The sequence below is a fragment of the Andrographis paniculata genome, unplaced genomic scaffold (assembly GCF_009805555.1).
Source record: "Andrographis paniculata isolate CXL003 unplaced genomic scaffold, ASM980555v1 Contig37END, whole genome shotgun sequence".
Classification (NCBI taxonomy): Eukaryota; Viridiplantae; Streptophyta; class Magnoliopsida; order Lamiales; family Acanthaceae; genus Andrographis; species Andrographis paniculata.
The window spans coordinates 2,997,150-3,022,731 of NW_026137570.1; the positions used below are offsets into that span (position 1 = coordinate 2,997,150).

At 33.1% G+C, this 25,582-nt stretch overlaps 1 protein-coding gene across 1 annotated transcript; it reads right to left on the bottom strand.

Annotated features, from left to right (window-relative positions):
* Positions 1-2,823: 2,823 nt before the first annotated feature.
* Positions 2,824-4,201, bottom strand: LOC127250575 (squamosa promoter-binding-like protein 8). Its single transcript, XM_051273932.1, has 3 exons — positions 3,561-4,201; positions 3,118-3,269; positions 2,824-3,034 (listed from the first exon to the last, which is right to left on the bottom strand). The coding sequence occupies exons 1-3, from the start codon at positions 4,127-4,129 to the stop codon at positions 2,880-2,882; spliced, it is 876 nt and encodes a 291-aa protein (XP_051129889.1). The 5' UTR covers positions 4,130-4,201; the 3' UTR covers positions 2,824-2,879.
* Between the last annotated feature and the right edge of the window lie 21,381 nt (positions 4,202-25,582).

Here is a 25,582-nt window from a genome sequence, read left to right on the forward strand (position 1 = left end):
ATTATGTTTGTTGACTAATATAAAACCTACATTTGGAATATTTTTAATTTAGGAAATGTTCACTACAAACTTATCATTAGGGGTGGGCAAAAAAATCGAATCGAACCGTCAAACCATTAAACCGAATCAAATTGAATCGAATTTTCGGTTAACCGAGCAAATTCGATTTGAAAACAAATACTGCATATTTGATATTTGCCCGGTTCAGTTCGGTTTCGGTTTTTTATATTTTTTTCGGTTCGGTTAACCGAATCGAATATATTTATGTTATTATAATTTAAAATTTATATTAATAATTATATTCGATTCGGTTTCGGTTCGGATATTTGAAGTATTTGCAAATATTTTGATTTAATTAGAATTTTAATTATTTTTAATATATTATTTTTTAATTTCGGTTCGGTTCGAATTATTTGCAAATATTTTCGGTTAACCGAAATTTTCGGTTCGAATATGGTTCACAATTTCGGGTATTTGTTCGATTCGGTTCAGATATCAAATACCTGCATGTTTGCAAATATCCGAACCGTACCTACTCCTACTTATCATCACGTTACACATGAACTAAATACCCTCTAATATTTAACAAGAACTATTCTTTCAGACATTATCTTTTACAACAATTATACAAAGAACTAACTTACATTTTGATTATCTCCTATGATTGAAAAACATAAATTTATGAAAGAAAAATAGATGAACATAATTTTAATCTGTTCTTGTTTTGTGGTTATAAAAACACTATGCCAACAAAATATACACAAACAATAGAGTAAACTACAAAAGACACACTTTGTTTGTTGACAAGTATAAAACTTACATTTGAAAGAAATTTAGGAAATATTCACTACAAACCTATCACCACATTATATATGAAGTAAATGTTGGAAAATACTTTCGTGAAATATGAGATACGGCTAAATTCGAAAATACAAAATCAAATAGATGCGAAATTAAATTCGAAAATACAAAATCAAACAGATGCGAAATTAAATTCGAGCTTCGCATAGCACGCGATTTCCTTGAAGCGAATTCGGCTCTCCACCGATCACCTCCTAGGATAGAACGAATTATAACGGAATGACAGATTCCGCAACCGAAATAGAGAACTTTTGGAAGCAAATTTGCTGAGAATTATCTAAAAATTTAGAAGGAAGAGGTTTTCGGTATATATTTTTTTTTAAAAAAAAAGAGGAAAATATAATATATATTATATTTTTTTAGATTATTTTGTATTTAATCACGTGTAGAGAAAAAAAAAATTGTCCAGCACGTTGCATTCAATTGCAATAAATTATTTATTTGATTATTTATTTATTTATTTATTTTTCAAATAAAATAAATTAATCAAATAAAATGTGGGACATATAATTTATTCCTCTTTCACTTATTTAATTAAATACCCAACAGTAAACACCAACAAATATCCGCAAGAACTATCCTTTCAGATCTTCTTTTTTACAACACATTATACAATGAATTGACTTACATCTTGGTTATTTTTTTTTGTTGGACCTCGTATCTCTTTTTTGTCACGTATACTTTCTACTCACATTAAAAAATTTAGAGCATCTTTTATACATGAAGAGTTGAGCGAATCGTTTGAAAGAACACAAAATACTTTTTGATGTGATGTTTTGAATGTAAAATTAATTTTTAGTATAATATAAAAAATAAAAAATAGGTGTTTGATTTAATATTTCTGGAATAAATAGTAAAGTTTGGGAAAAATCCTCCAAACAAACACACCCAAAATCTACGTCTAATTAAGTAGCTCAAGGTCATTAACGATCACATATCACGCTTCTAATGCTTCCATAGTCATACCAAGATGCCGGTGACATTTGAACATGCAAACATATCGATTTTTTTAAGTCAAAAGAATATTTTTTCGTATGAAAAATACACAATTTAGTCAACTCTACAATGGTAGAGATTTCCTTTCATGTATTGTTCTAGAGCTATGACGACGAGTATGAAGTGATAGCAAGCTGTAGTAATCCACAAAACACATACTTCATCTGTCGTCGGAAAAATATATAAATTCACATTTCTTTTTTGTCTTTCATATAAATAATTAGGTTTTTGTTTTCTTTTCTAGAAAAAATTCATACAACCTTTTATCATTTTATTCATTGTTTACTATAAAAAAAAAAAAAATCGTATAAAAATTCTACAAATTTTATAGAAATTCAATGACGAAAGAAGTATTATTTTTCATTTTAGCTATACGCTAATAAAAACAGATATTGCCGTCTAAATTTTTTTCTTTTTTTTTTTTTTTCTTAATCCTTATGTCCAATCAAATCTACATAATTTTATCGGCTAGACGTCGTCGCTTAATCAGCACACTAACCACTAGAGAGAAAGAGCGGGAGAAAAGACAAAAGAGAATAATGCAAGAACCAAAAATAGAATGCAAAAGCCATGAATCATTTCACCAATTAATCTCACCAATCGCCATTCAACACCCAACACTCTTGCTCTTACCCTTTGCATGCAACAAACTAACACTTATTATTGTTACATCCTCCATGGAATCGAATGCACATAAATATATATATATATATATATATATATTTATTTATTTTTCGATCAATATATCCATTTCTTGTTACTCGTACAACAACAAACTGATCGATCGAGAATTTGATATTTCAGAGTGAGAGTGACGACAATCTCATTATATAATCACATTATCTAATTAATTAATTAACTAATAACTCATCGATCATCCAGCACGTACAATTGATGTAAGTAAGTAGTTATGTAATAAGGTCGTCATCATCATCATCATCATCATCATCCAGACAACACATCATATCCCTATTTAATTTAATTTAATTTAATTTTGATTTGATTTAATTATTAATAATAACTTAATAAAAAAGCGAACTTGTCGGCTCCCCGGAGCTGCAGCCGCCGTTGTAAGAGCACTCCGCTGAAGATCTCGCCGGCGAAATCGCCACCGTCACAATAGACGACCCGGTGAACGGCGCCGCCGCCGTCGGCGGCGCAAGCGGCGGCGGCGGCCCTGTTGAGCAGATTTTTAAAGTCAGTTAGGGTTAGAGGAAAAAGTGTATCTTTTCAAAATTTGGTAAGAAAAATATTTTGTACTTTGTGTTGCTTCGGCGGGACTGTTGCTGATAATTTGAGATTTGATCGTGTCTTGATTTGTTTGGTGCGATTTCCGGCGCCGGCGGTTGTGGTCGGCGAGTCTTCTCCGGCAGCTCCTCTTCCCGTTGTCGAATTCCGACAGGAGATGGAATCTGAAAAAAAAAAAAAAAAAAAAAGAGAAAATTAATTTGTGAGATGTGAAAAAAGAAAAGTTGTTTCAAGAAGTTCCGGGAGTTCAACTCCTGGTGAATATGTACTTCCACGATCGACACGTGGTCGGTTTAGATTTAATAGGAAGTGAAGAACACTTGAGTCTCAAAAAATCTGAAAATTACAGGGACATAAGTGCCCTCGGGATCGCCCCCAATCATTGGTTTCGCCACAAACCCCAAGAAGGGCATTACCGGCTTTTCACAAAGGGGGGCATTAAGTAATTTCACAACCTGCTGCACTGCTGGCAGAACCGCTGGGTCAGACCGGCGGCGACGACGGTGGCGGCTTTGGAGTGGAACTCGCAGACCTTATGCCGCCGGTGGTAGTGCTTGGCGTGGCTGAGGTCGGCGGAGCAGCCCTCCACCTGGCACCGGGGAACATTAACCGAACCGGGTTCAACCCCTCTCGACCGGAGGTAAACCCGGTTCACAAACTCCCCATCCGCCGACGAGGCGAAGTAAGTCCTCCCGCCCAAGTCCAGTCCGATCCGGCCGTTAAACTCAAACCCCGGCTCGGTCTTCGGCGCCATTACAAAACCGGCCGGTTCGAGGGACAGCATCGAGGCCGGTTGCGGGTAGTACGACGACGCCGGTCCAGGAAAACCGGCGAAATGCTGTACGTTGACGTTCTGGTTCATCTGCAGATCCTGACCGGCGGCGGCGGCGGCGAAGTGCGCCTCGACCGGGCTGAAGGCGTAACCGGTTTGGGCGTAGGGGTGTAAAACCGGGCGGTTCGGTTCTTGAAGATGGTCGCTTGTGAGCACCATGGAAGAAGGGCTTCCCCATTCGTAGTCCAACATTGTTTCTGATGATCACAGAGAAAGAAAGAAAGAAAAAAACTGAACTGCTGCGATCAGACAACAGACGTAGAGAGAGAAAGCGTTAGAGAAAGAGAGAGAGAAGGCTTTATGGGAAATGAGAGAGAAAAGAATCTGTCAGCTTTAAAGGGGGGAGAAGATTTTGCACCGTAGAAAGGTTGCGAGTACGGTTGTTTTCTCGGGGAGTCCTTGGATCGGAGGTCCTAAGTCATCTGCAGCGTTTATTTGGGTGCGGATGGTGATGGGTGCTGGAGTCCCAGGAGTTGGTGAAAATGGCACTTGAGTGGGGATTTGGGGAGCATGTCGGGTTTGGGGGGATTTGGGGAGCATGTGCTTCTTACAAGGGACAGAATTTACAAAAAAGCAATAATTGAGAGTGGCTGTTGTTGCCGAGTCCATGGACTTCAAGTCCAGATGGATCTCCACCGTTGTAAGGTTGGGGAGTTCTGGTGGTGTTGGTAGGGCGGGAGCTTCCAACTTAACGAATATACTTTTGTTGTGTCTTCCCAATTTTTGTTAGGAGTGATGATAATTTATTGGTGCCATTGTTTGATTTTATTATGTTATATTAAGGTTAAGTATAAAAGTATTGTACATTTACTTGTGAAGTATTGGTTTTGTACTTTGATTTTTAACATTAAAGTTTTGAATTAGAATAGGCATTTGATGTGTCATAAATATATATTAATATTATATTTTGAATGTAAAATTTGATTTTAATGTAATAAAATAAATAAATAATATATATTTAATTTGATGTTTTAGAAAAAAAAAATTAAAATAGTAAAATCAATAATAAAATCTTACGAGTAAACAAAACCTTAAATATTTATATAATATCATTCGACCTTCATATATTTTTATTTTGCAAAAAAAAAATATCTATATATGTTTGCTTCTTTTTTTAATATATATAATAGTAAAAATTACTTAAAATATATATTCTTTTAGAATTTGATTTTAATATTTTTATTGAATTTATTATTCAACCATTGTGATTCTTTATAAATAATAATTATTTTATCACATAAAACATCACAATCAAGGAATTTGTTTTTTTAGTGTACTGTCATCAAATTAACTCAAAATATCAAAATACTTTCAAGTTAGGTTTTGGTGAGATAAAATAATGGGTGTGTTTACCTGTGAGATTTTATTTTCGATTTTACTATTTTAATATATTTTTTTTATATAAAATATCAAATCAGACACTTATTTTTTAATTTATTATATTATATTAAAATTAAATTTTATATTATAAATATCACATCAAATAAGTATTTCAATTCAAAAGTTTAGTATTAAGAACCATAAGGTAAAATCAAAATCTTCAAGTAAACACACTCAATTTGTCTTCTTTTAAATTTTAGATTTGAGTTTTAGATTTCAAAATAATAAACAATTAAATCAAAAGATTATTTAATATTATATCTGCTAGCTCTAAAAATCTCATTTAGTTTTTACGTGTTGATATTTAAATATTAATTATTATATTAAAACGTAGTATAAATTAACAAAAAATTACAAAAATATTTTAATTAATGTCTTATAATACCACTAGAAAGAAATTTGTATAAAAAATTATACAAATATAATGATATTTTTAATATCAAATACAATAACACAAAAAGTAAAGGTAAATGTAACCCTTTAAGGCGGATTGAGAAAGTATGATACAAGTATATATTTCATATTACTTTTCACTGTACTTGAATAGTCTTCCAAGAAATTTATAATAAATTAAAAAAATAATATTATATTGACGAGTGAGTTTGTGTAAAAAAAAAGTATCAATAATATACTTATGTTTATGTATATTGTACGACGATATTTAAGTAAATAAAAAAAAAATAATAGTAAATTGATAAGTGAATGAGACCACAAATTATAAATGAAAAATATATTATTTAGGTGATACAATCATAAATGAAAAATAAAATTATTTAAGTTGGACAAAAAAGTATAATATTTTAAATGTAAAATTATTATTTTTTTATAATATATAAATAAAAGTTAGTATATGCTTAACTTTATGATTTTTTATAAATAATTTTATGAATAGTACGAGTCATCCTTAAATAAATCAAACTTCCAAATTTTAGAATTTTGAAGAGTTTTTAAAATATTAAAAATTTTAATAATTAATGTGACCTAAATAAATAATAAATGTGATGTTTTAAATTTTTAATAAATATTAATTAATAATGACAAAACTATTAGAAATATGTCGGCTTATTTTTGTTGTTGTTTGAAATGTACTATTAATTTGAATTTTTATTTAAATAATATTTTAATGCAATATATTTTTTTTTTGTCAAAATTTTTTTAATTTGTTTTTTGTCCGTTAAATTATTTTATTATTTTATTTGGAAAAGTCAGAGGAGTTAATATTTAATTATTATAATTCATTCAACATTTATTTATAACAAATTTACAACAAATATCATTAAATTTATTATATTCTCTCTTTTTAATCTCTTTAATTACTAACTAAATTTCTAAAAAAATATCCAACAACCTTTTTATTTTTTTCATTTTTAATAATAACATTATATTAGATATAGTAATAAATGGTTTAAAAAGCAAGGAATTAGATTTAATTACTAGGCTGTGATGCATCCCTACAGGAGCAACCATCGGTAAATAACTTGGCCAAAAAGGCAGAGAATATTAGATATATTTTGGTCCAACCCAATACCAAGCCCAACCCGTAATCCAAAACCCTTTAACCCGACCTGACCCGAACCGACCCGCACCCTTATAACTCCCCCTTCCCCTTTCTCATTTGGGACAGAGTGTATTGCGTGATTAATTAGTCTGGTTTTTTTTTATCTCCCACTGGTTCATCTTATTCGCATTCTTCTCGGTAAGGTTGGGGTTTCTTCTTCGCCGAAATTGCAGTCGCTCTAGTTCGATTCCTTTGATAAGTTGTTCATCTGGGTGTTCTTTGTGAGGTTTCGGGGGAAATCGGTTTATTAGAGTTTAGGGTTGATCGAGTCCGTTGGTTTGGGGTTTTGTTTGGAGGCGGTTGGGTTAGTCCCTAAGTGTGAGTCATTAGGTTGTAAACTGAGCTGTAAAAATAGATTCCCCTATCGTTTGTCAAATTGCTTGGAAATCGCCGGAAGATGAGGAAGTCGCCGGAGCTGCTGTCTATCGAAAGAGGGAAGTTCAAGTTCTGCCTTGTCCAATTTTGGATCCTGATTTTTGTCGATTGTGTTCTTAAATTGATTTTCAGAAAGTCTGGTGTCTTTTGATTTCAATTTTGTTGGACACATTCTAGTTGATGTTTTCTTTGTTGCTTGACTGATTACGTATATAAAAACACAACAAATAAAATACTTATTTTCTTTAAATTTTTGTGTCGACCCCAAATGAACTAAATATTGGGGACGAATGAAGTACTCCCTCCGTCTGGCTCTAAGGATCTCATTTACTTTTTGAGTCATTGTACTTAATATTAAAAATATCATTATATTTATATATATATTTTTTTTGCAAAAATATCATTAGAATAGTATTACAAGATACTAATAGAATTATTTTAGTCATTTTCCTTTAATTTGTACTATATTTTTATATAATAATTAATATTAAAATATTAATACGAAAAAAGTAAATGAGACCCTTACACGAGATGAAAGTAGTATTTTTTATAACATAAAAATCCGCAAAAACTAGGATGGCAAGGCCCTAGATGAACCATGCATAATAGGCACTTTATGATCACAAATTTATTCCTACTCCCTTGAGATTATTCTTTATGGGGTGCAAAGTGAATAATATTTAATTAAATAAAAGAAAAACTTTCTTTTGTGAATTTTATCAGATGTTTTTACTATTTAATTTTTTTTTCTCTAAAAATATCATATCAAATAATTACTTTTTTTATATATATTATATTACAAATTTATTTTACCTTCATGACATCAACATTTATTTATATTGCATCAAACAACTATTCAAAAATTCAAACCCCAAAACTAAAACTCACACACAAATACACCCAATATGTCAATGGTTTTAAATTTTCCTTTTGCATTATTTATTTAAGGAATTTAAAAAGGTTTTTTTTTTTTATTATTTCTTTATGTTTTATTTTAATTTCCTATTTTGTGGTGCTTAAAGGCTGGTACTGTTTTACCAAACTCAGACTTGGAAAATTTTGGCAGTGTTAATTAATAATTGTAATGAAATTATTTTGACTTATTGATAGATATTTATAAGGGTTCATTGATTAATGGGTTCACGAGAAATTAAGGTCCCGGGACCAGCGGTCCCATTATAAGATGTACCATTGATTATGCGTGGGCCCCACTCGGTCAAAGGCTTGATCTGCCATAGGACCTCCTGCATTCTCAATGCCTTTCTCAGGATATATATAAAAGACACTTTTAATTATAGGACACGTGTCGACATTTGAACTTGCCGTATATCAATGTTGTGTACTCAATAAAATTGATTTAATATAAATATATAAATAAAATATTATCTGAATGGTCCTTCCCGTATTTCTCTATTTTTAAATAATATTAAGGCAAAATTGTTCATAACTCCCTTGTTATTTTGAAATTAGCGTAAATTCCCCCTATACTTTAAAAATTGCATGACGTCCCCTTATATTTTAAAAAATATTGCATGAAACCACTTTGTGGTTTCGAAACTCAGCATAAATCTCCATTTTACTTTAAAAAATTGCATGACGTTCACTTATACTTTAAAAAATATTGCATAAAATCCCCTGCCATGCAAAACATATAGATAGGAAATCATCTTCTTATCACACGAGAAAAGTTTCATGGTGGTGGGGTTTCATGCAACGTTTTTTAAACTATAAGGGGTACCATGCAATTTTTAAAGTATAGGGAAATTTTACGCTGAATTTCGAAACCACATGGGAGTTATAAGCAATTTTACCTAATACTAATAATATAATAAAATACTAATCATCCGTCTCAATACAATAGTCTTATTTACCATTTTTATCCGCTCTAAAACAATAGTCTCATTTTTATAAATAATCATATCACTATAAAACTACCTTTACTTTTTCATTATTATTACACAATTGCCACTACTTTTTACACTAATACACTTACAGGGCAAAAAAATCTTTTACCCAACCTTTTACCCACTACCAATATAATATCAATATTCCTTAAATCTCGTATCAAACACAACCCAAACTATAATTTTGAGATGAAGGGAGTAATAAATAGCATGTATTAATTCACGAGTAATATTTTTTTAATTGGTTAACTAAATTTAAAATTTAAAATATTTCAAATATGATTATTTTTAAATATATTTTAGTGACGCTAGCTTTAATTTATGTATCTATTTGTATAAAAAAAATATAATGAAATTAAATTTGATTGCGGTAATTTTATAAAATATTGTAAATTTTTTATATAAATAAATTAAATATGTATAGTACGGTTAAACAAAAGAAGAAAAAAAAAAGACTTACTGGATTTGTATTATTATGTCATGCATTGTATTTGATGAACTTATTATTCGTCTAATTTTTTTAAGTTAATTGCGCATATTGACTATAAGTTTGCATAATTTTTACTAATTATCAGTTGAATTTGATTTTATATTAGAAAAAAAAGAAATTGAAAAAATTTGCAAAAATTTCATATTATTACTTTGATTTAAGCATGTTCATTATACAGAAAGTTTTGATAAGTCAAAACTTAAGGATAAAATTGAGATTTTGCACCAAGAAGAAAATTATGAAGCAAAATTTTTTTTACATTCATACCTCATAGGGCTGCACCGCGGTTTTGATACTAAGGAGAGCAAGAATTAAAAAAAAATCATCTGGGCAAGAAAGTAAGTGTTAGTTTTAGGATAAAAAATACTAAAATAAAAAACAAGTTTGAAAAAAACAAAAAAAACTTTATTAAAGAACACAAATAAAGCGTAACACAAATGGAAAACAAACAATACACTAATGTGGCTCAAATTTAAAATTGGTTAACTTTATCGAACAAAGAAACTTATAGGAAAGAAGAGCTACTCCGGTGACGGCCAACGGACACCCGGCGAACCTATCTCCTACCCAAAAGGAAGAAACACAAACCCTCGAAATAGAAAAACATGATTTGGATGAATCGGACCGTATAAACCTCACCAAACACTTCCCAATGTCCCATAGAACAAAGGCATAACTAAATCGCAGTGAATATTGCCGGAAAACACATGTCGGAGATACACCAGAGAAGAGGAAGAACAATCGCGACATAGACCCTTTTTGAGAGAGAAAGGATATCAGTAGCTGTGCTGCAAATGTGAGAGGCAGCAATATATGTTACTGCAACAGACGACTAGGATTAGAACCCTAGGATGGACGACTGGGATCTGATTGGGGAAAATTGGACCGCGGGTCGGGTCATCGCCAGACGGGTCAGATCTTGGCCAAAATTCAACATTTCTCCATCATTTTGGTCGAGATTCACATGGATAAAGATCATCACAGCCACACATATTACTCAACTATACTGTAAGTACACATTTAAAAAATAGAATTTGAAAAACTAATCAAAAGTATCAAAGTTCATAATATTTAAACATGACTCAAATTTAGAAACAGGCAGCGATTTGGTATCCATAGCAGTCGGATTGAATTCCGAAAGAATCTTCTCCAAATTTACGAGACCTTTACCAACTATATCACGAATAAAATGAAACCTAACATCTATTGTTTTGTTCGATCGTGAAAAAAAGGATTCTTGCAAAGTTGAATGCCCGATTGACTATTCGAATATACTACAATATCACCCGATAACACACCAATTTCAGATAGCAGCCCCTTTAACTAATGTGTCTTTCAAGGCTTTAGTAATAGCAATATATTCAGATTCAGTCGTAGATAATGCAACAATGTGTTGTAATTGTGATTTCCAACTAATAACAAATCCACACAAAGTAAACACATAAGAAGTAGTCGATTTTCTACTATCTTTATCATTCGCATAATTTGAATCAACATAACCTTTCAAAATCACACCACAATCAAATTTAGAGTATTTTAAACCCAAATTCATTGTGCCACACAAATATTTCAAAAGTCACTTTAAAGCACACCAATGTTCCACACCGGAATTTGACATAAATCGACTTAAACAACTCATAACATAAGCAATATCAGGCCTAGTACTAACCATAAGGTACATGACCGAACCTATTGCATTTGAATATGACACATTTTTATATTCTAAATCGGCTTGTGTTTTACGTAACTGACTTTTACTTAAAGAAAAATGTGAAGCTAATGTCACACTAACAGATTTGCAATTAGTCATATTAAACCGCTTAATTACCTTTTTCACATAAGATGACTGATTTAAAAACAAAACAAATTTTTTTCCTATTTCTCTCTATGTGCATGCATAAAATAACTTTTGCATCACATAAAAATTTCATATCAAATTGATCACTCAAACATTTATTAATTTGATTTATGACAGTCACATCAGAACTGATTAAGAGCATATCATCAACATAAATCAACAAAAAAACAGATTTATCATTTAAAGTACAAATAATGATCAAATTAACTTATATTAAAATTTAAAGATTTCATACAATTACCAAACTTTAAATTCCATTGATTGTTTTAGGCTATAAAGAATTTTCTTTAACAAACACACAAAATCAGGTTTATTTTTGTCAATAAAACCATCGGGTTGTTTCATATAAATCATGGTGATTAACATGTTAATGTTATTTTCTTTTTTTTTTTTTTTTCACTTTAAAAATCCATTAACAATCCACCAATGAACAACTTTCAGGTTTGTTACCAAAACCAAAGTGTTATTATCATGTAAGAACTTTATTTCATCATTCATTGCTTTAATCCACTCATTTTTATATTTTGAATTGATTGCTTCTTCATATGGCTTTGGTTCATTACCATCAAGTGTATCAAACACACTAAAAGCATATGAAGTCAAATCAAAATCATTAAATCTAACAGGTTGTTTAATAGTTCTTTTGGGTCTATTCGAAATACTTTGACTCAAATTATCACTTAAAGGATCACACACATTTTCTTGTTGAAAATCAGCACATTGGTATCAAACATAACATGATTAGAACAGGAACCCATATTTTCAGATTGAAAAGCTGTTTCAGATTCAGATTGATTTAACTTCGTTTCAAAATTTTCAGAATTGTCTTTTTCACCATATTTCAATGAAAAACCATCAAACTCCACCTTATTTTGAATACTATCAATTTCAGAAGTTGAAACAGGTAACACATTCATCAAACAAGGCATTTCAAGCTCATTAAATGTAACATCACGACTTACATTTATTTTAAAACCAGAACTGTTTTTAATCCATAACCTATAGTCTTTAACACCTTTGGGATAACCAAGAAAAACCCATTTATCTGCCCTAGGTTCTAATTTATCAGTTAGAATTTGAGCAAATGCAGCACAACCAAACACCCTTAAATTTGACAAATCAATAGGCTTTCCTAACCATATGGATTCAGGACAATTCCTATTGAAGGGAACCGATGGGGACCTATTCACTAAATAGGCTGCTGTTATAACAGTCTCTCCCCAAAACATATTAGGCAAACCCAAGGAAGCCAACATGCTTCTAACTCTTTCTAAAAGAGTTCTATTCATCCTCTCAGCCACCTCATTTTGTTAGGGTGTGTAAGGGACTGTTTTGTGCCTAACAATAGAATCTAACCATTGATTACAAAATTCAAGGCCATTATCAGTCCTTAAAAACTTTATTTTCTGTCCAGTTTGATTTTCAATCAAAACTTTCCATTCTTTGAATATCTTGAAAACATCAGATTTTTTCTTCATAAAAAATACCCAAACTTTTCTTGAAAAGTTATCAATAATAGAAAGAAAGTACCTACTACCACCATGTGTGGACTCATTCGAAGAGCTCCACACATCAACATATATATATATTCCAATATATGAGATGATTTAATCAATTTAGGAGCTAAACCGTTAGGAAATTGGACTCTATGTTATTTTCTATACACGCATTCATCACAAAAAAAAGTGAAGAAGAAATTTTATCTTTTCCAAAATAACCATTTTTGTGTAAAATTTCTAAACCTTTAGCACTTATATGCCCAAGCCTTTTGCGCCATAATTCAGTTTTATCATCACATACTTTATTTGAAAAATTAGAATCTAAAACAGGCTCCACTTTAGTAACATACAAGTTATTTTTTCTTTCAGCTTTGAAAACAACTAAAGAACATTTTAAAACTTTCATAAAACCATTTCCACATTTGCCTTCCAACCCTATATCCTCTAAACTCACACAAGACAACAAATTATTGGACAAATCGGGCACATGTCTCATATTATTTAAAACTAACACAAAACTGGTTTCAAATTTAAGACGAACAGTGCTAACACCTTCGACTCTACAAATTTTATCATTTTCCATAGAAACCGTGCAATTATTTAGTGTCTTGTAGTTTGGAAAAACTTTTCTTAAAGGTGCCATGTGATAAGTACAAGCTGAATCATGTAACATCTAATTCATACACACCGAATTCGCATTACAACAATCAGATTTTACCATATACACATCACCAAAGTTCTGAAAATCAGAAGTGTAATTAACATGCTCATTAGATTGTTGTTTGTTACTAGACCCAACTATTTTAGTACATTGTTTCACATAATGTCTAACTTCTCCATAACCAAAATACTTTTTTTTCGGGGTTTCTAGACTTAGACCTAGACTTACCTCTATAAGTTTTCTTCCCTTTATTATTATTATTATTTTTTTGGAAATTCTTATTACTACCCTTTCGATTTGCATTACCTTTCCTATGAGGAAATCAACCTCTAGTATACATGACTTCACTGGATGTAGACTTATGATTTTATTAATAGCTAAATCCAATTATTTACTTTTCAAACCATTTATGACAACATCCAAAGCTATATTGTCTCTACCATATCTAATAGCAGATTTTACGTCTGAATAAGAATTAGGTATAGAATTTAACAAGACAATAGAACTGTAGATATCAAAGTAGTATCCCCAGTCAATTTTATGTCTTGTATTAATTTATGATAAATGTCTAAATTTTCATCAATGCTCTTTTGCAAATCAAGTTTAAAGCTAAAAAATCTTTCCAAAAAATACAATTTACTTGGAAAAGAAGTTTCAATATATAATTGGTCTAATATTTCCTACAAATTCTTTTGCAGTTTTAACAATTCCAACTTTTCTAATCACAGAATTAACAAGTTTCATGATTATAAATGAATGTGCTTGCTCATCTATTTATGCTTTGCGTTCATCATAAACAATTGCAACATAATTTTCATCAACTGCCTTAAAAACTTTTTGAATAATAAAAAAAACCTTTCATTTTCTATTTCCATATAAAAAAATCTGTTTTTCCATAAAAGTGAATCAAACTTAGAAGATGATTTTGAGACATTTTGAAAAGACATATTTTATTTTAAAAAAATATTCAGATTTTGTAAAAACAAAGAAAAATACAAATAGACAATTTTTTCAAAATCCTTACACCCAAGAACAATTAAGACAACAAGCAGCAAAAAACGAACAAGCAATATCATACACAATAATCACTGCACAAAAAACACAAGACAAACTATTTTTCCCAAAACAATTTAAAACCACATCAAACAAGTCACAAATAGGGATATTCACACAGCAATCAACCTATGGCTACAGTCAGCAGTCCACTATTGCACTAAAGTAAATAACAGGAATCAAAATATCAATCAAGATTCCTAAAACTGCAATCAGCAGTGACTAAATTACACGGGGTTTCAAATTCATATAAAAAACACAGATATCACATAAAATGGAAGGGTTAAGATTTTTACCAATAGGTTTTTCAAAATTATAAAAAACCTTATGTGAACTACCAATAAGTTCACACGCAGTGCCGATTCTTTGAGGCCTGTCTAAGTCGTGCTCTGAAAAAACCACAAAAAATGTTAGTTTAATACATAGAACAAATATTTGTTCTTTTTTTTTTCAAATAATTCATTCGCTTTCTAAAACACATTTCTTTTAAAAAAAGAACATAACATATTATTTAAACAAAAATTTGTTCGTAACAAATTTTAAAAACCCATTTTCAGAACTGGGCAGAACTAATGTATAACATGTTTAATAAGAAAAAACTGTTTGCTGCAAAAAAATTCAATGACAGAACAAAAATAGAACAAAAATTATAATATGAGCTGAATCTAAAAACAATAACTTTCGTCGAAGAAAAAAAAAAATCTCTCAAGGCCTGATTAAGAAATAACAAAGCACATTAACTCTTTTGAAGAACAGCGAAGGAACACCTAAGAACTTACGTTTTCAGATTTTTTTTTTTTAAACTAATAGCTCTGATACTACTGTTAGTTTTAGGATAAAAAATACTAAAACGAAAAACAAGTTTGAAAAAAACAAAAAGAACTTTATTAAAGAACACAAACAAAGCGTAACACAAATGGAACACAAACAACACACTAATGTGGCTTAGATTTAAAATCGGTTAACTTTATCGAACAAAGAAACCGATAGGAAGGAAGAGCTGCTCTGACGACGGCCAACGGACACCCAGTGAGCCTATCTCCTACCCAAAAAAAATAAACCCAAACCCTTGAAATAGAACAATACGGTTTGGATGAATCGGACCGTATAAACCTCGCCAAACACTTTTCCATGTCCCACAGAACAATAGCCTAACTAAATCGCTGTGAATATCACCGGAAAATACACCTTTGAGATACACCAGAGAAGAGGAAGAACGATCGTGACAAAGACCCTTTTTGAGGAGAGAAGGAATATCAGCAGCTGCGCTGCAAATGAGAGCGGCAGCAATATATATATCACTGTAACGGACGGCTAGGATTAGAACCCTAGGATGGACGGCTAGGATCTGATTGGGGGAAATTGGGCCGCGGGTCAGGTCATCGCCAGACGGGTCAGACCTTGGCCAAAATTCAACAGCAAGAATGTCGTGTGATGGCTTGTGCAATCAAGACGGCTGCAAGTAAAATTTATTTGTTTTCGATTTCTAGTCATGTTTAGTAGCTAAATTTTTATTCTAGTCTAAGGTTGGATTGAATTTTCGGATTATAGATCTGTGACAATTGAATCTTTTGATTAATTGATATTGTGCAATTTTTGCATATCGTGTCTACAGTCATTAAATGTGATTTATTATTGTGATCAGGTTTTAAGTCTGTATATTGATTATTTTTTAATTGAATAGTTGCATCCGTAATTGTGTATTTATTTGATAAAATAGTAATTAGGTTAACGTGCTTAGCCTAGGAATTGCATGATCGAATAAGAAATCTTTCGTAATTGATTTATTATTCGAATTGGGTTTTTTTTCTTGAGTTAAATTCAATTGGAGAATTTTTACTATAGTCGTGTCTAGTTTAGTTCTTTCAATTAAAGAGTAGTCAATTGGTTGTACCGTTGCCACCGATAAAGTTAGAAAAAATTGGATGTTCGATCATATCGAACACCTATAACAAATTTATCAATTGTTTGATTAAATTATTTAATTCGATGATCAAATTTACTATCTAACTTTTCATCCAATCATTGGACTAGAGAGTTCTACTTTTTGATAAATCTGTTCTTATTTATTTCCTTGTTTGGTTTTATTTGATTTAAATGAATTTTCCTATCAGAGATATTTTAATTCTTGATTAAATTCCCCATATTTTAATTAAATAGACAACCAAAGAAACATAATCACAGTCTCTGAGGATCGACCCTATTTTCATTATTCTACAACTTCTTAAGAAACAAGTAATTAGTTGATTGACAATTCACGTCTGTCAATTTTTTGCTCCGTTTCCTGGAACTGGTTTGATCATTGTTACTTTTGTTTGATCTATTTATTATTTCTTGTTACACTATTCTCTTTATTCTTGATTCTGGTTTATGCCTCGATCTTCTTGAACAGAAAATTTGATATACGACTCTGAGATCAAAAGGCTAGCAAGAAATTTTAAGAAAGAAGCTAGAAAGAAACTGGAATCCGACATGAGCTCCAGCACACAATCAAGTAGTTCTTACACTTCTGACGAGGATTGTGATCCTATCATAGCTAGAGAAGATACTGGACACTCAAGGCGTTGGCAGCTTCGAATTTAACTTTACAGCCCCTCTGCATTACCTTTATTGTCATTGATGATACCATTAGATTTTAACTAAAATTTTGATTGATACACTTACTTCCATCTTTCTATGGTCTTGCAGGTAAGGAGCCCCATAAACATATGCGTGAATTCAAAATTGTCTGCTCAAGCATGAAACTAGCATGAGTCACTGAGGAACAAATCAAGTTGTGAGCGTTCCCTTTTTTCATAAAGGATGCAGTGCAAGACCTTTTATCCATAAAGCACAACTTAATGGGCTGACATACAAAGAAAATTTTTAGAGTAGTACTTCCCGGCGTCTCGAGCTACAACATTGAGGAATCAAATAAGTGGGATCAAACAACAACCAGGCGAGACATTACATGAGTACTAGGAGTGATTCAACCGCTTGCAAGGTGTCCTCAACATCAAATATCTGAGCAGTTGTTTATCCATTACTTTTATTAAGGCCTCAGTTGGACAGATCAAAGCAACATTGATCTTACGAGTCAAGGTGGATTATCTGAAAAAACTCATACAAATAAATGGGATCTGATCTCTCGAATGGCAACGAATACACAATAATTTGGTACTCGAGATAGTGGAGTAGTCGATTGCTCTAACTCCGATCTTGTTCGACAACAGCTATCTGAGCTAACTATGATTGTACGCCAATTGGTGGTTGGTCAGACTCAACAAGTGAGGGTGTGTGGCATCTACACGAGTATAGAACATCCTACTGATGTATGCCCTAAACTTCAAGAAGGAAACTCTGTAGAACTGAATGCATCCGGCATTGCGCAAGCACCCTACAGGCAGTACAACCCCTTCTCTAATACATATAATAATGGATGGAAAGATCATCACAATTTTCGGTATGGGAATAAGCCACGAGGGTTCCAAGCACAAACGCCAACGTAACAGGTGTATCACACCCACCACTTTAACCTGCTGTATCATCAGGTATGTCTTTAGAGGATATGCTTAAAACCATGGCTGCTACCACTTTACAATTTCAACAGTATATGAAGACTAACATACACAATTTAGATGCGAAAGTGGAGCAACTAGCTACTGAGGTACTCCAATTGAATGGGCGTGTACAAGGAAAATGACCATTCCAAGCTAAAAAGAATCCAAAAAATATGAGCGCGATAACTCTTCAAACCGGTAAGGTAGTGGAAAATCCACAAGTAGTGGTTCCAAAGGACAACCATGAAGAAACCTTTGAGAAGAAGATTGAACAAGAAGACATAAAAAGTTGATGAGGTACATTTTGAACCCCATTTCAATACAAAGTCTAACGAAACACCATTTCCTTCTAGGTTGGTGAAGCCAAAGAAACCAAGTAAGGATAATGAAATTTTGAAGGTTTTCAGAAAGGTTGAGCTCAACATACCATTGTTAGATGCGGTTCTCCAAATCCCCAAATATGCAAAATTCTTTAAGGACCTGTGCAATATCAAAAGAAGGATGAAGGGAGACGTGTGCATTATCGCCAACGAAAACATTTATACAGTCTTACAAAGAAAAATTCCACCGAAGTGTGGTGATCCGGGTATGTTTTCAATTTCTTGTAAGATAGGAAATTTAGAAATAAGAAGAGCCTTGCTAAATTTAGGAGCTGCGATAAATGTGATGTCTAAATCAATTTATAACCCCTTGAACCTAGCACTTTTAAAGAAAACAAGCATTGTGATTCAGTTGGCTAATATGACTAATACATACCCTAAAGGACTTATAGAAGATGTTTTAGTTCAAGTAAAAGAATTAATATTTCCTATCGACTTCTATGTGTTGGATATGAAAGATGAGAATTCACCAAACTCTTCACCCTTGCTCTTAGGAAGGCCTTTTTATTTGTACAACTGATGTTAAGATTGATGTGAAGTAAAGAACTTTCAAGATGGCTTTTTATGAGAAAATATTAATCTAAACATTTTTTATGCCATGAAATATCTTGCAAATACTCACTCGTTGTATTCTATAGATGTTATTGAGCCTGATGTGCAGGGTAGTCTTCAGCTGAGAGCCTTTGATGCGTTGGAAGTGGCGTTAGCTAATCATCTAGGTCTTCATGAGGCTATTGATAGCATGATAGATGCTAGATTGCAAAGGATGATGCATGCCTTAGGAGCCGTCCACAAAGGTATGAGCTCGCTCCATTATTGTTACCTAAAACTAATTAGTGTTTGTTACCATTTATTGTGCAGACACCAGAGTGAAAATTGGAGTAATTTTCAGACCACTTTAAGTATGCCTACTTAGGCGAAAAAAAAGACTTTGTTCGTGATTATATCATCACATTTTACATCCGACCAAGAGCTCAAGTTGATTTAACTTCTGAAGAATCACAACGAGGCTCTAGGATGAACGATTGCAGACATCAAAGGTATAAGTCCATTGTTTTGTACTCACAAGATTACTCTTGATGAATGAGTAAAACCAGTCCGAAAAGCACAAATAAAGCTCAATCCAATAATGACTGAAGTGGTGAATAAAGAAGTCATAAAGTTTCGGGATGCTGGGATAATCTATCCGATTGTTGATAGCCAATGGGTGAGTCCTATCCAAGTGGTGCTGCCGTGCCAAAGAAAGCAGGGATAACCATGAAGGAATCAAGATGGTGAGATGGTTCCCGTTAGCAACCAAACAGGATGGCGGAAATGTGTTGATTATCGTAGACTTAATGCTGTAACAAAAAAAAAATAAGGATCATTTTTCTATTCATTCTATTGACCAGATGACCGAAAGGTTAGCTGGCCGTGCTTACTACTCCCTCCGTCCCAATACAATAGTCTTGTTTATCATTTTTGTCCGTCACAAAACAATAATCTTATTTCTATAAATAACCATATCCCATAAAACTACCCCTACTTTTTCATTTTTATTACACAATTGCCACTACTTTTTACTGTAATACACTCACAAGGGCAAAAAAGTCTTTTACCATACTTTTTACCAACTACCAATATAATATCAATATTCCTTAAATCCCGTGCCCAACCCAATCAAGACTATATTTATGGGACGGAGGTAGTATTATTTTTTAGATGGATTTTCAAGATATTTGTAGATTGCAGTAGCACTAGAGGATCAGGAGAAAACGACATTCACACGTCCTTTGGGTATGATCATGTACAAGATGATGTAATTCTGATTATGCAATGCCCCTGCAACCTTCCAAAGATGTATGCTGAGTATTTTCTCTGAGTATATTGAGAAAATCATAGAGGTATATATGGATGATTTCAGTGTTTATGGTGATAGAGTTGAAAATTGTCTTGATAACTTGGCTTGAATTTTGAAAATATATTGTGAGGTTAATTTGGTATTAAATTAGAAGAAGTGTCAATTTATGGTAAATCAAGGTGTGGTTTTAGGTCACGTTGTTTCTTCTAAGGGCATAGAAGTAGATAAAGCAAAGGTTGATCTTTTTTCCTACTCTGCCTCACCCCACTTTTGTTCGAGAAGTGCACTCATTTTTGGGTCATGCAAGTTTTTACATGAGGTTCATAAATGATTTTTCAAAGAATACATCACCATGGTCGAGTTGCTTCAGAAGGAAGTTTCATTTGAACTTAGTGAGCCATGTAAGCAAGCCTTCGATCAGTTTAAAAAATATTTGATCACCCGACCAGTTGTGCAACCTCCAAATTGGAATTTTTCATTTGAAATGATGTGTGATGCAAGCGATATGATAGTGGGAGCTGTTTTGGGTCAACGAGATGGAGAAACACCTTATATTATTTACTATGCATCAAACGCGTTGAAAAGAGCTCAGTAGAATTATACTATGATTGAGAAAGTATTACTTGCCGTCGTATTTTCTTTAGAAAAGTTTCGGTCTTATCTTTTCAGTTCTAAAGTTATTGTCTTTTATGATCATGTAGCTACGGCATTTGATGACCAAGAAGGAAACTAAACCGAGATTGATTCAATGGTTGTTACTTCTTCAAGAGTTTGATCTAAAAATCCGAGAAAAGAAATGATCCAAGAACTTGGTAGCAGACCAGTTGAGTCGAATCCCAATCACTGTGATAACAACTTTCCATTGAATGAGATATCTTATGATGAATAATTACATGCTTTTAGTGTTTATATTCCTTGTTATGCTCATTTAGTGAACTATCTTGTTATTAATCAGTTTCCTGCAGGTTGGCCTAAAACAAAGAAGGACAAGTTATAGAGCAATGAAAAATACTACATGTGGGATGAACCCTATCTTTGAAGACGATGTGCACATCAAGTCATAAGACAATGCATTGAGGAAAGTGAGTTCCACTCGATCCTTACATTCTGTCATACACTAACGTGTGGAGGACATTTTGGAGCTCAAAGAACTGCAAGAAAGGTGTTGGGTAGTGGATTCTACTAGCCTACGTTGTATAAAAATGCCCATTTATTATGTAAGTCATGCGACAAACGCCAACGTGTGGGTAATTTATCTTCTCGAGCAGAAATGCCCCAAGTACTGATTATTTTTGTGAGATATCTGATGTGTGGGATATTGATTTTATGGGTCTTTTTCCATTTTTTCATGAATTTCTATATACTATACTTGTTGATTATGTCTCGAAGTGGGTGAAATCAAAAGCCACCCGAACTAATAACTCAAAAGTGGTTGTAGATTTCATAAGGAGTAATATTTTTACTTGTTTTGGAATGCTGAGAGCCATCGTGAGCAACAGAAGCACCCATTTTTGTAATAAGATGATAGCGACATTATTCAAGAAGTACGGTGTACTACACAAAGTGTCTACATCCTACCATCTGCAAATGAAAGGTCAAACTGAGGTGTCGAATAGAGAGATCAAATCAATTCTGGAGAAGACTGTTCGACCTGATAGGAAGGATTGGAGTCTAAGACTACCAGATGCGTTATGGGCATACCGTACTACCTACAAAACACCCATTGGTATGTCGACATACATGTTAGTTTTTGGTAAGCCTTGTCATTTACCTATTGAATTCGAGCATCAAGCGTTTTGGCTGTTAAAGAATACAATATGAATTTTGATTAGGTGGGAGCCCATATAAAGTTGCAGTTGCAGGAATTTAAGAAAATTTGGAATGAAGCATATGAAAGCTCAATGATATACAAGGAAAAGACGAAGGCTTTTCATGATTGGCATATCTCTAGGAAAAATTTTGAAGTTGGTCAGAAAGTTGTTTTCTTCCATTCCAAGCTTAAACTCTTTTCAGGTAAGTTGCGTTCTCGTTGGATTGGTCTATTTTTTGTTTATAATATTTTTTCTTTTGGCGCAATGAAAATCCAAAGTTTGATTTCAGAAAAAAAAAAAAAAATTATTGTCAGTGGCCATTGTTTGAAGCCATATTTGGATGGATTTCAACCCAAGGTGGTTGTGTGGATTGTCCTTGAAAATCATGTGCAAGTTAAAAATAAAAATAAAAATTGACGTAATAATGTCTAACCAAAGACATTAAAGAAAGACGTTATTGAGAGGCAACCCAAATTTCTTTCCTGCTTTATTAATTTTATTTTTATTTATATGTATTTTGTGTTTATTTTTGTGTCTAATAATTTAATTTGCTTGATTTCAGAAGATGTTCTTGATTTGAGCATGCACAGAGTGGTTTTGGATGAGATTAATGAGAACATTTCAAAAATTGGCTTTAATTTAAGCATAAGCATACTAAATTCCACAAGCTAACATTAATTTGAGCATATCCGTGCTTGTTTTCATGCTTAAAAATAGGGTAAATTATAATTTAACAACTTTTGGGGCGGTGAAAGAGCAATTTATAGATTATAAACCATAATATTTCAAAATAATGTCTTCCTCACTCCTTAAGCCATACAGCCCTCCTCTCACTCACGATTCATCTCGACCGGACCGGACCGCGCACAATCCCCATTTCTTCTAGTCTGCTGCTCAGCCCACCAGCTGCAGTCGCCCTCGCCGAATCAGCCGCCATCGAGTCTGCCACCATCGCGCCCGACACATCTCGCTAGCACCATCCTTCTTCTATGCTCTTATTTCTATTTCGAGTTCGCGGTGTTCTTGGTCAAGTGATTTCTTGAATTTTCTTACTACAGGATGACGAAGAAGAAAGCTCCAAATAGGGCTCCGAATTCAAAGAAGCCTTTACGCACTCCCGTTCAATGCATTCTAGAAGAGATTGCATCCCCAAAATGGATATTTCATCTTGTGCTTGAAAAGGTTTCTTGTGAGATGGAGCCTTTGGATACGGCTGCTTTACAGAGGATGAAAATATTTCCAGTGCTCGAACCTCCTATTCACTTGGAATCCTCGCATGATTGCGATGTTTATGTCCGTCTTGACCCTATGGAGGCTGAACTTAGAGACTTACGACATGACCTTGAACTTGATTTGATGTCCATATCCCACTAATCTCCTCATTAAAAACGTGTATCATCCTGCATCGTGATTTGATGATGCTAAAAATGTGTTTTGTTCTTACAAAATTCACAGGGAATTTATAATTGAAAAATCAGTGAGTGGGAATTTATAGAAAACGATCAGATATAGTAATTTTTGGGGTTGTAGACCCTGAGTAGTCATCACAATTATTTATACTCTTTTTACTTGTGAGTTTCCAAGTCGAACACAAGGATATTAAGTCATGAATTTCTACGGTGAGGATCTTGAAAAAGCAATGAGAATGCCCCTGAGGTTGTTATCACCACCTGACGTCCGTCCGTGGATTTGATCCTTTGGACTCTCTTTTCTATTCTCTTCTCAACCTTCTCGAACTCCTTCTTCAACACTTCTCGCTTGACTGGATTCTTTTTTGTTAAGTCTGTCCTGAACCTAGGGTTTCCAGAGTTATTGTTTAATAAACGAAATTTATGAATCCTGCCTTACTGCTTTAAAATGCTATCAACATTAATGTACAGGCAATCATTTTCACAATTTCAGTGATTTTAACCCTAGATCCTCCCCCTCACAACGAAACAGAACACTACTGTGAGTGTTACGTTGTGAAAAAGAGAGAAATCACAGAACATAACAAAACATACAGATTATTGCAAAATTGAACCATAGGAAGCAAGTAAATCAGTTATTGTATCTAAATCCAACATATAATAGACCTAGATTCACAGAAATCAAACATATAAAAAGTTTTGCAAAAATGACGAACAGATAGTTATCGCGAAAATAATTTGGGATTCTGTATTTTTGAACGTTAAATCAGGGAAAATCAACCGTAAAATCGAGTTTATGAGCTAAGGTCAACGTAGATCTTACCTTAGATGAAGCTATTATTGGTTGAAATTTCGAGATTTTGAAAAAATTTTGGCTTGGAGAGTGGCGGCTACTAAAGCGTCTGGAGGAAGGTACTGTAGGGTAAAAGTGAAAAATGACTGGTGACTGAGGTATTTATAGGGTTTTCCAGTGCTCATCTGGAGGGCAAGCGGAGCGTTGCCTAGTCCATTATACTTACTTATAAAGGTATAAGGGAGGGTTTTCAGGGCGGGTGAACGAGTAAAGCAATACTTCTATTTATCTAAGAATGACACGCAAGCGGTGGTGGAAGCGGTACTGGGTGAGCGATATTGCTCCCCCAGTGAATATCAGGGTGAGACAAGCGAAGCGATAGATGGCTTGGGTCAGGCTTAGGTTAGAAGTTAAAATGCTAACATTAAACTACTCATATAAAGCGATAATCATGTTCTAATGAAAGCGATAACAAAACTGTAAACCTATACTATGAAAGCGATAAGAATTATGAAATCTATCTATGAAAGCGATAAGAATTATGAAATCTATCTATGAAAGCGATAAATTCTAACTAGGAAAGCGATAAAAGAAAGCTGTAAAATTGGCGGATATAAGATTAGGCTTCTGGATTCTCTTCACAAAATTCTATCATCGAACGAGCTTCTGAACCTCTATCAGATTAATATCTGCACTGGCCTGCTGCAATACAGGCCCTTCGATATATGGTTTCAACCTCGCTCCATTCACCAAGAAGAAGTTTCTTTCTCCTGAGGTTTCCAGATTGTTGATCCTTATGGCTCCATTTGGCAGCACTTGTTTGACGATATACGGCCAGTCCACCGTGACTTCAATTTCCCTGGGAATAAGTGGAGCCTAGTGTCGTATAGAAGAACCTTGGATCCCACAGTGAATTCCTTATTCTTCAACTTCTTGTCATGATAGAATTTCATCATTTCCTTATAGAGTTTAGCACTTTCATATGCAAGATAACGGAACTCAGTCAGATCGAGCAATCTTTTGGCGCGCTTTTCCTGTGCTGGGAGAAGATTAAAGTTGAGATACTTGATGGCCCAATACGCACGATGCTCAAGT

Bases quoted from the DNA above. Each gene is read 5' to 3' on its own strand.
- LOC127250575 (XM_051273932.1), bottom strand. From the start codon at position 4,129: ATGTTGGACTACGAATGGGGAAGCCCTTCTTCCATGGTGCTCACAAGC. The intron at 3,270-3,560 runs GTTGTGAAATTA...TTTTTTTTTCAG, and splicing joins TTCTGCCAGCAGTGCAGCAG to ATTCCATCTCCTGTCGGAAT. The intron at 3,035-3,117 runs GTACAAAATATT...TCTGCTCAACAG, and splicing joins TCCCGCCGAAGCAACACAAA to GGCCGCCGCCGCCGCTTGCG.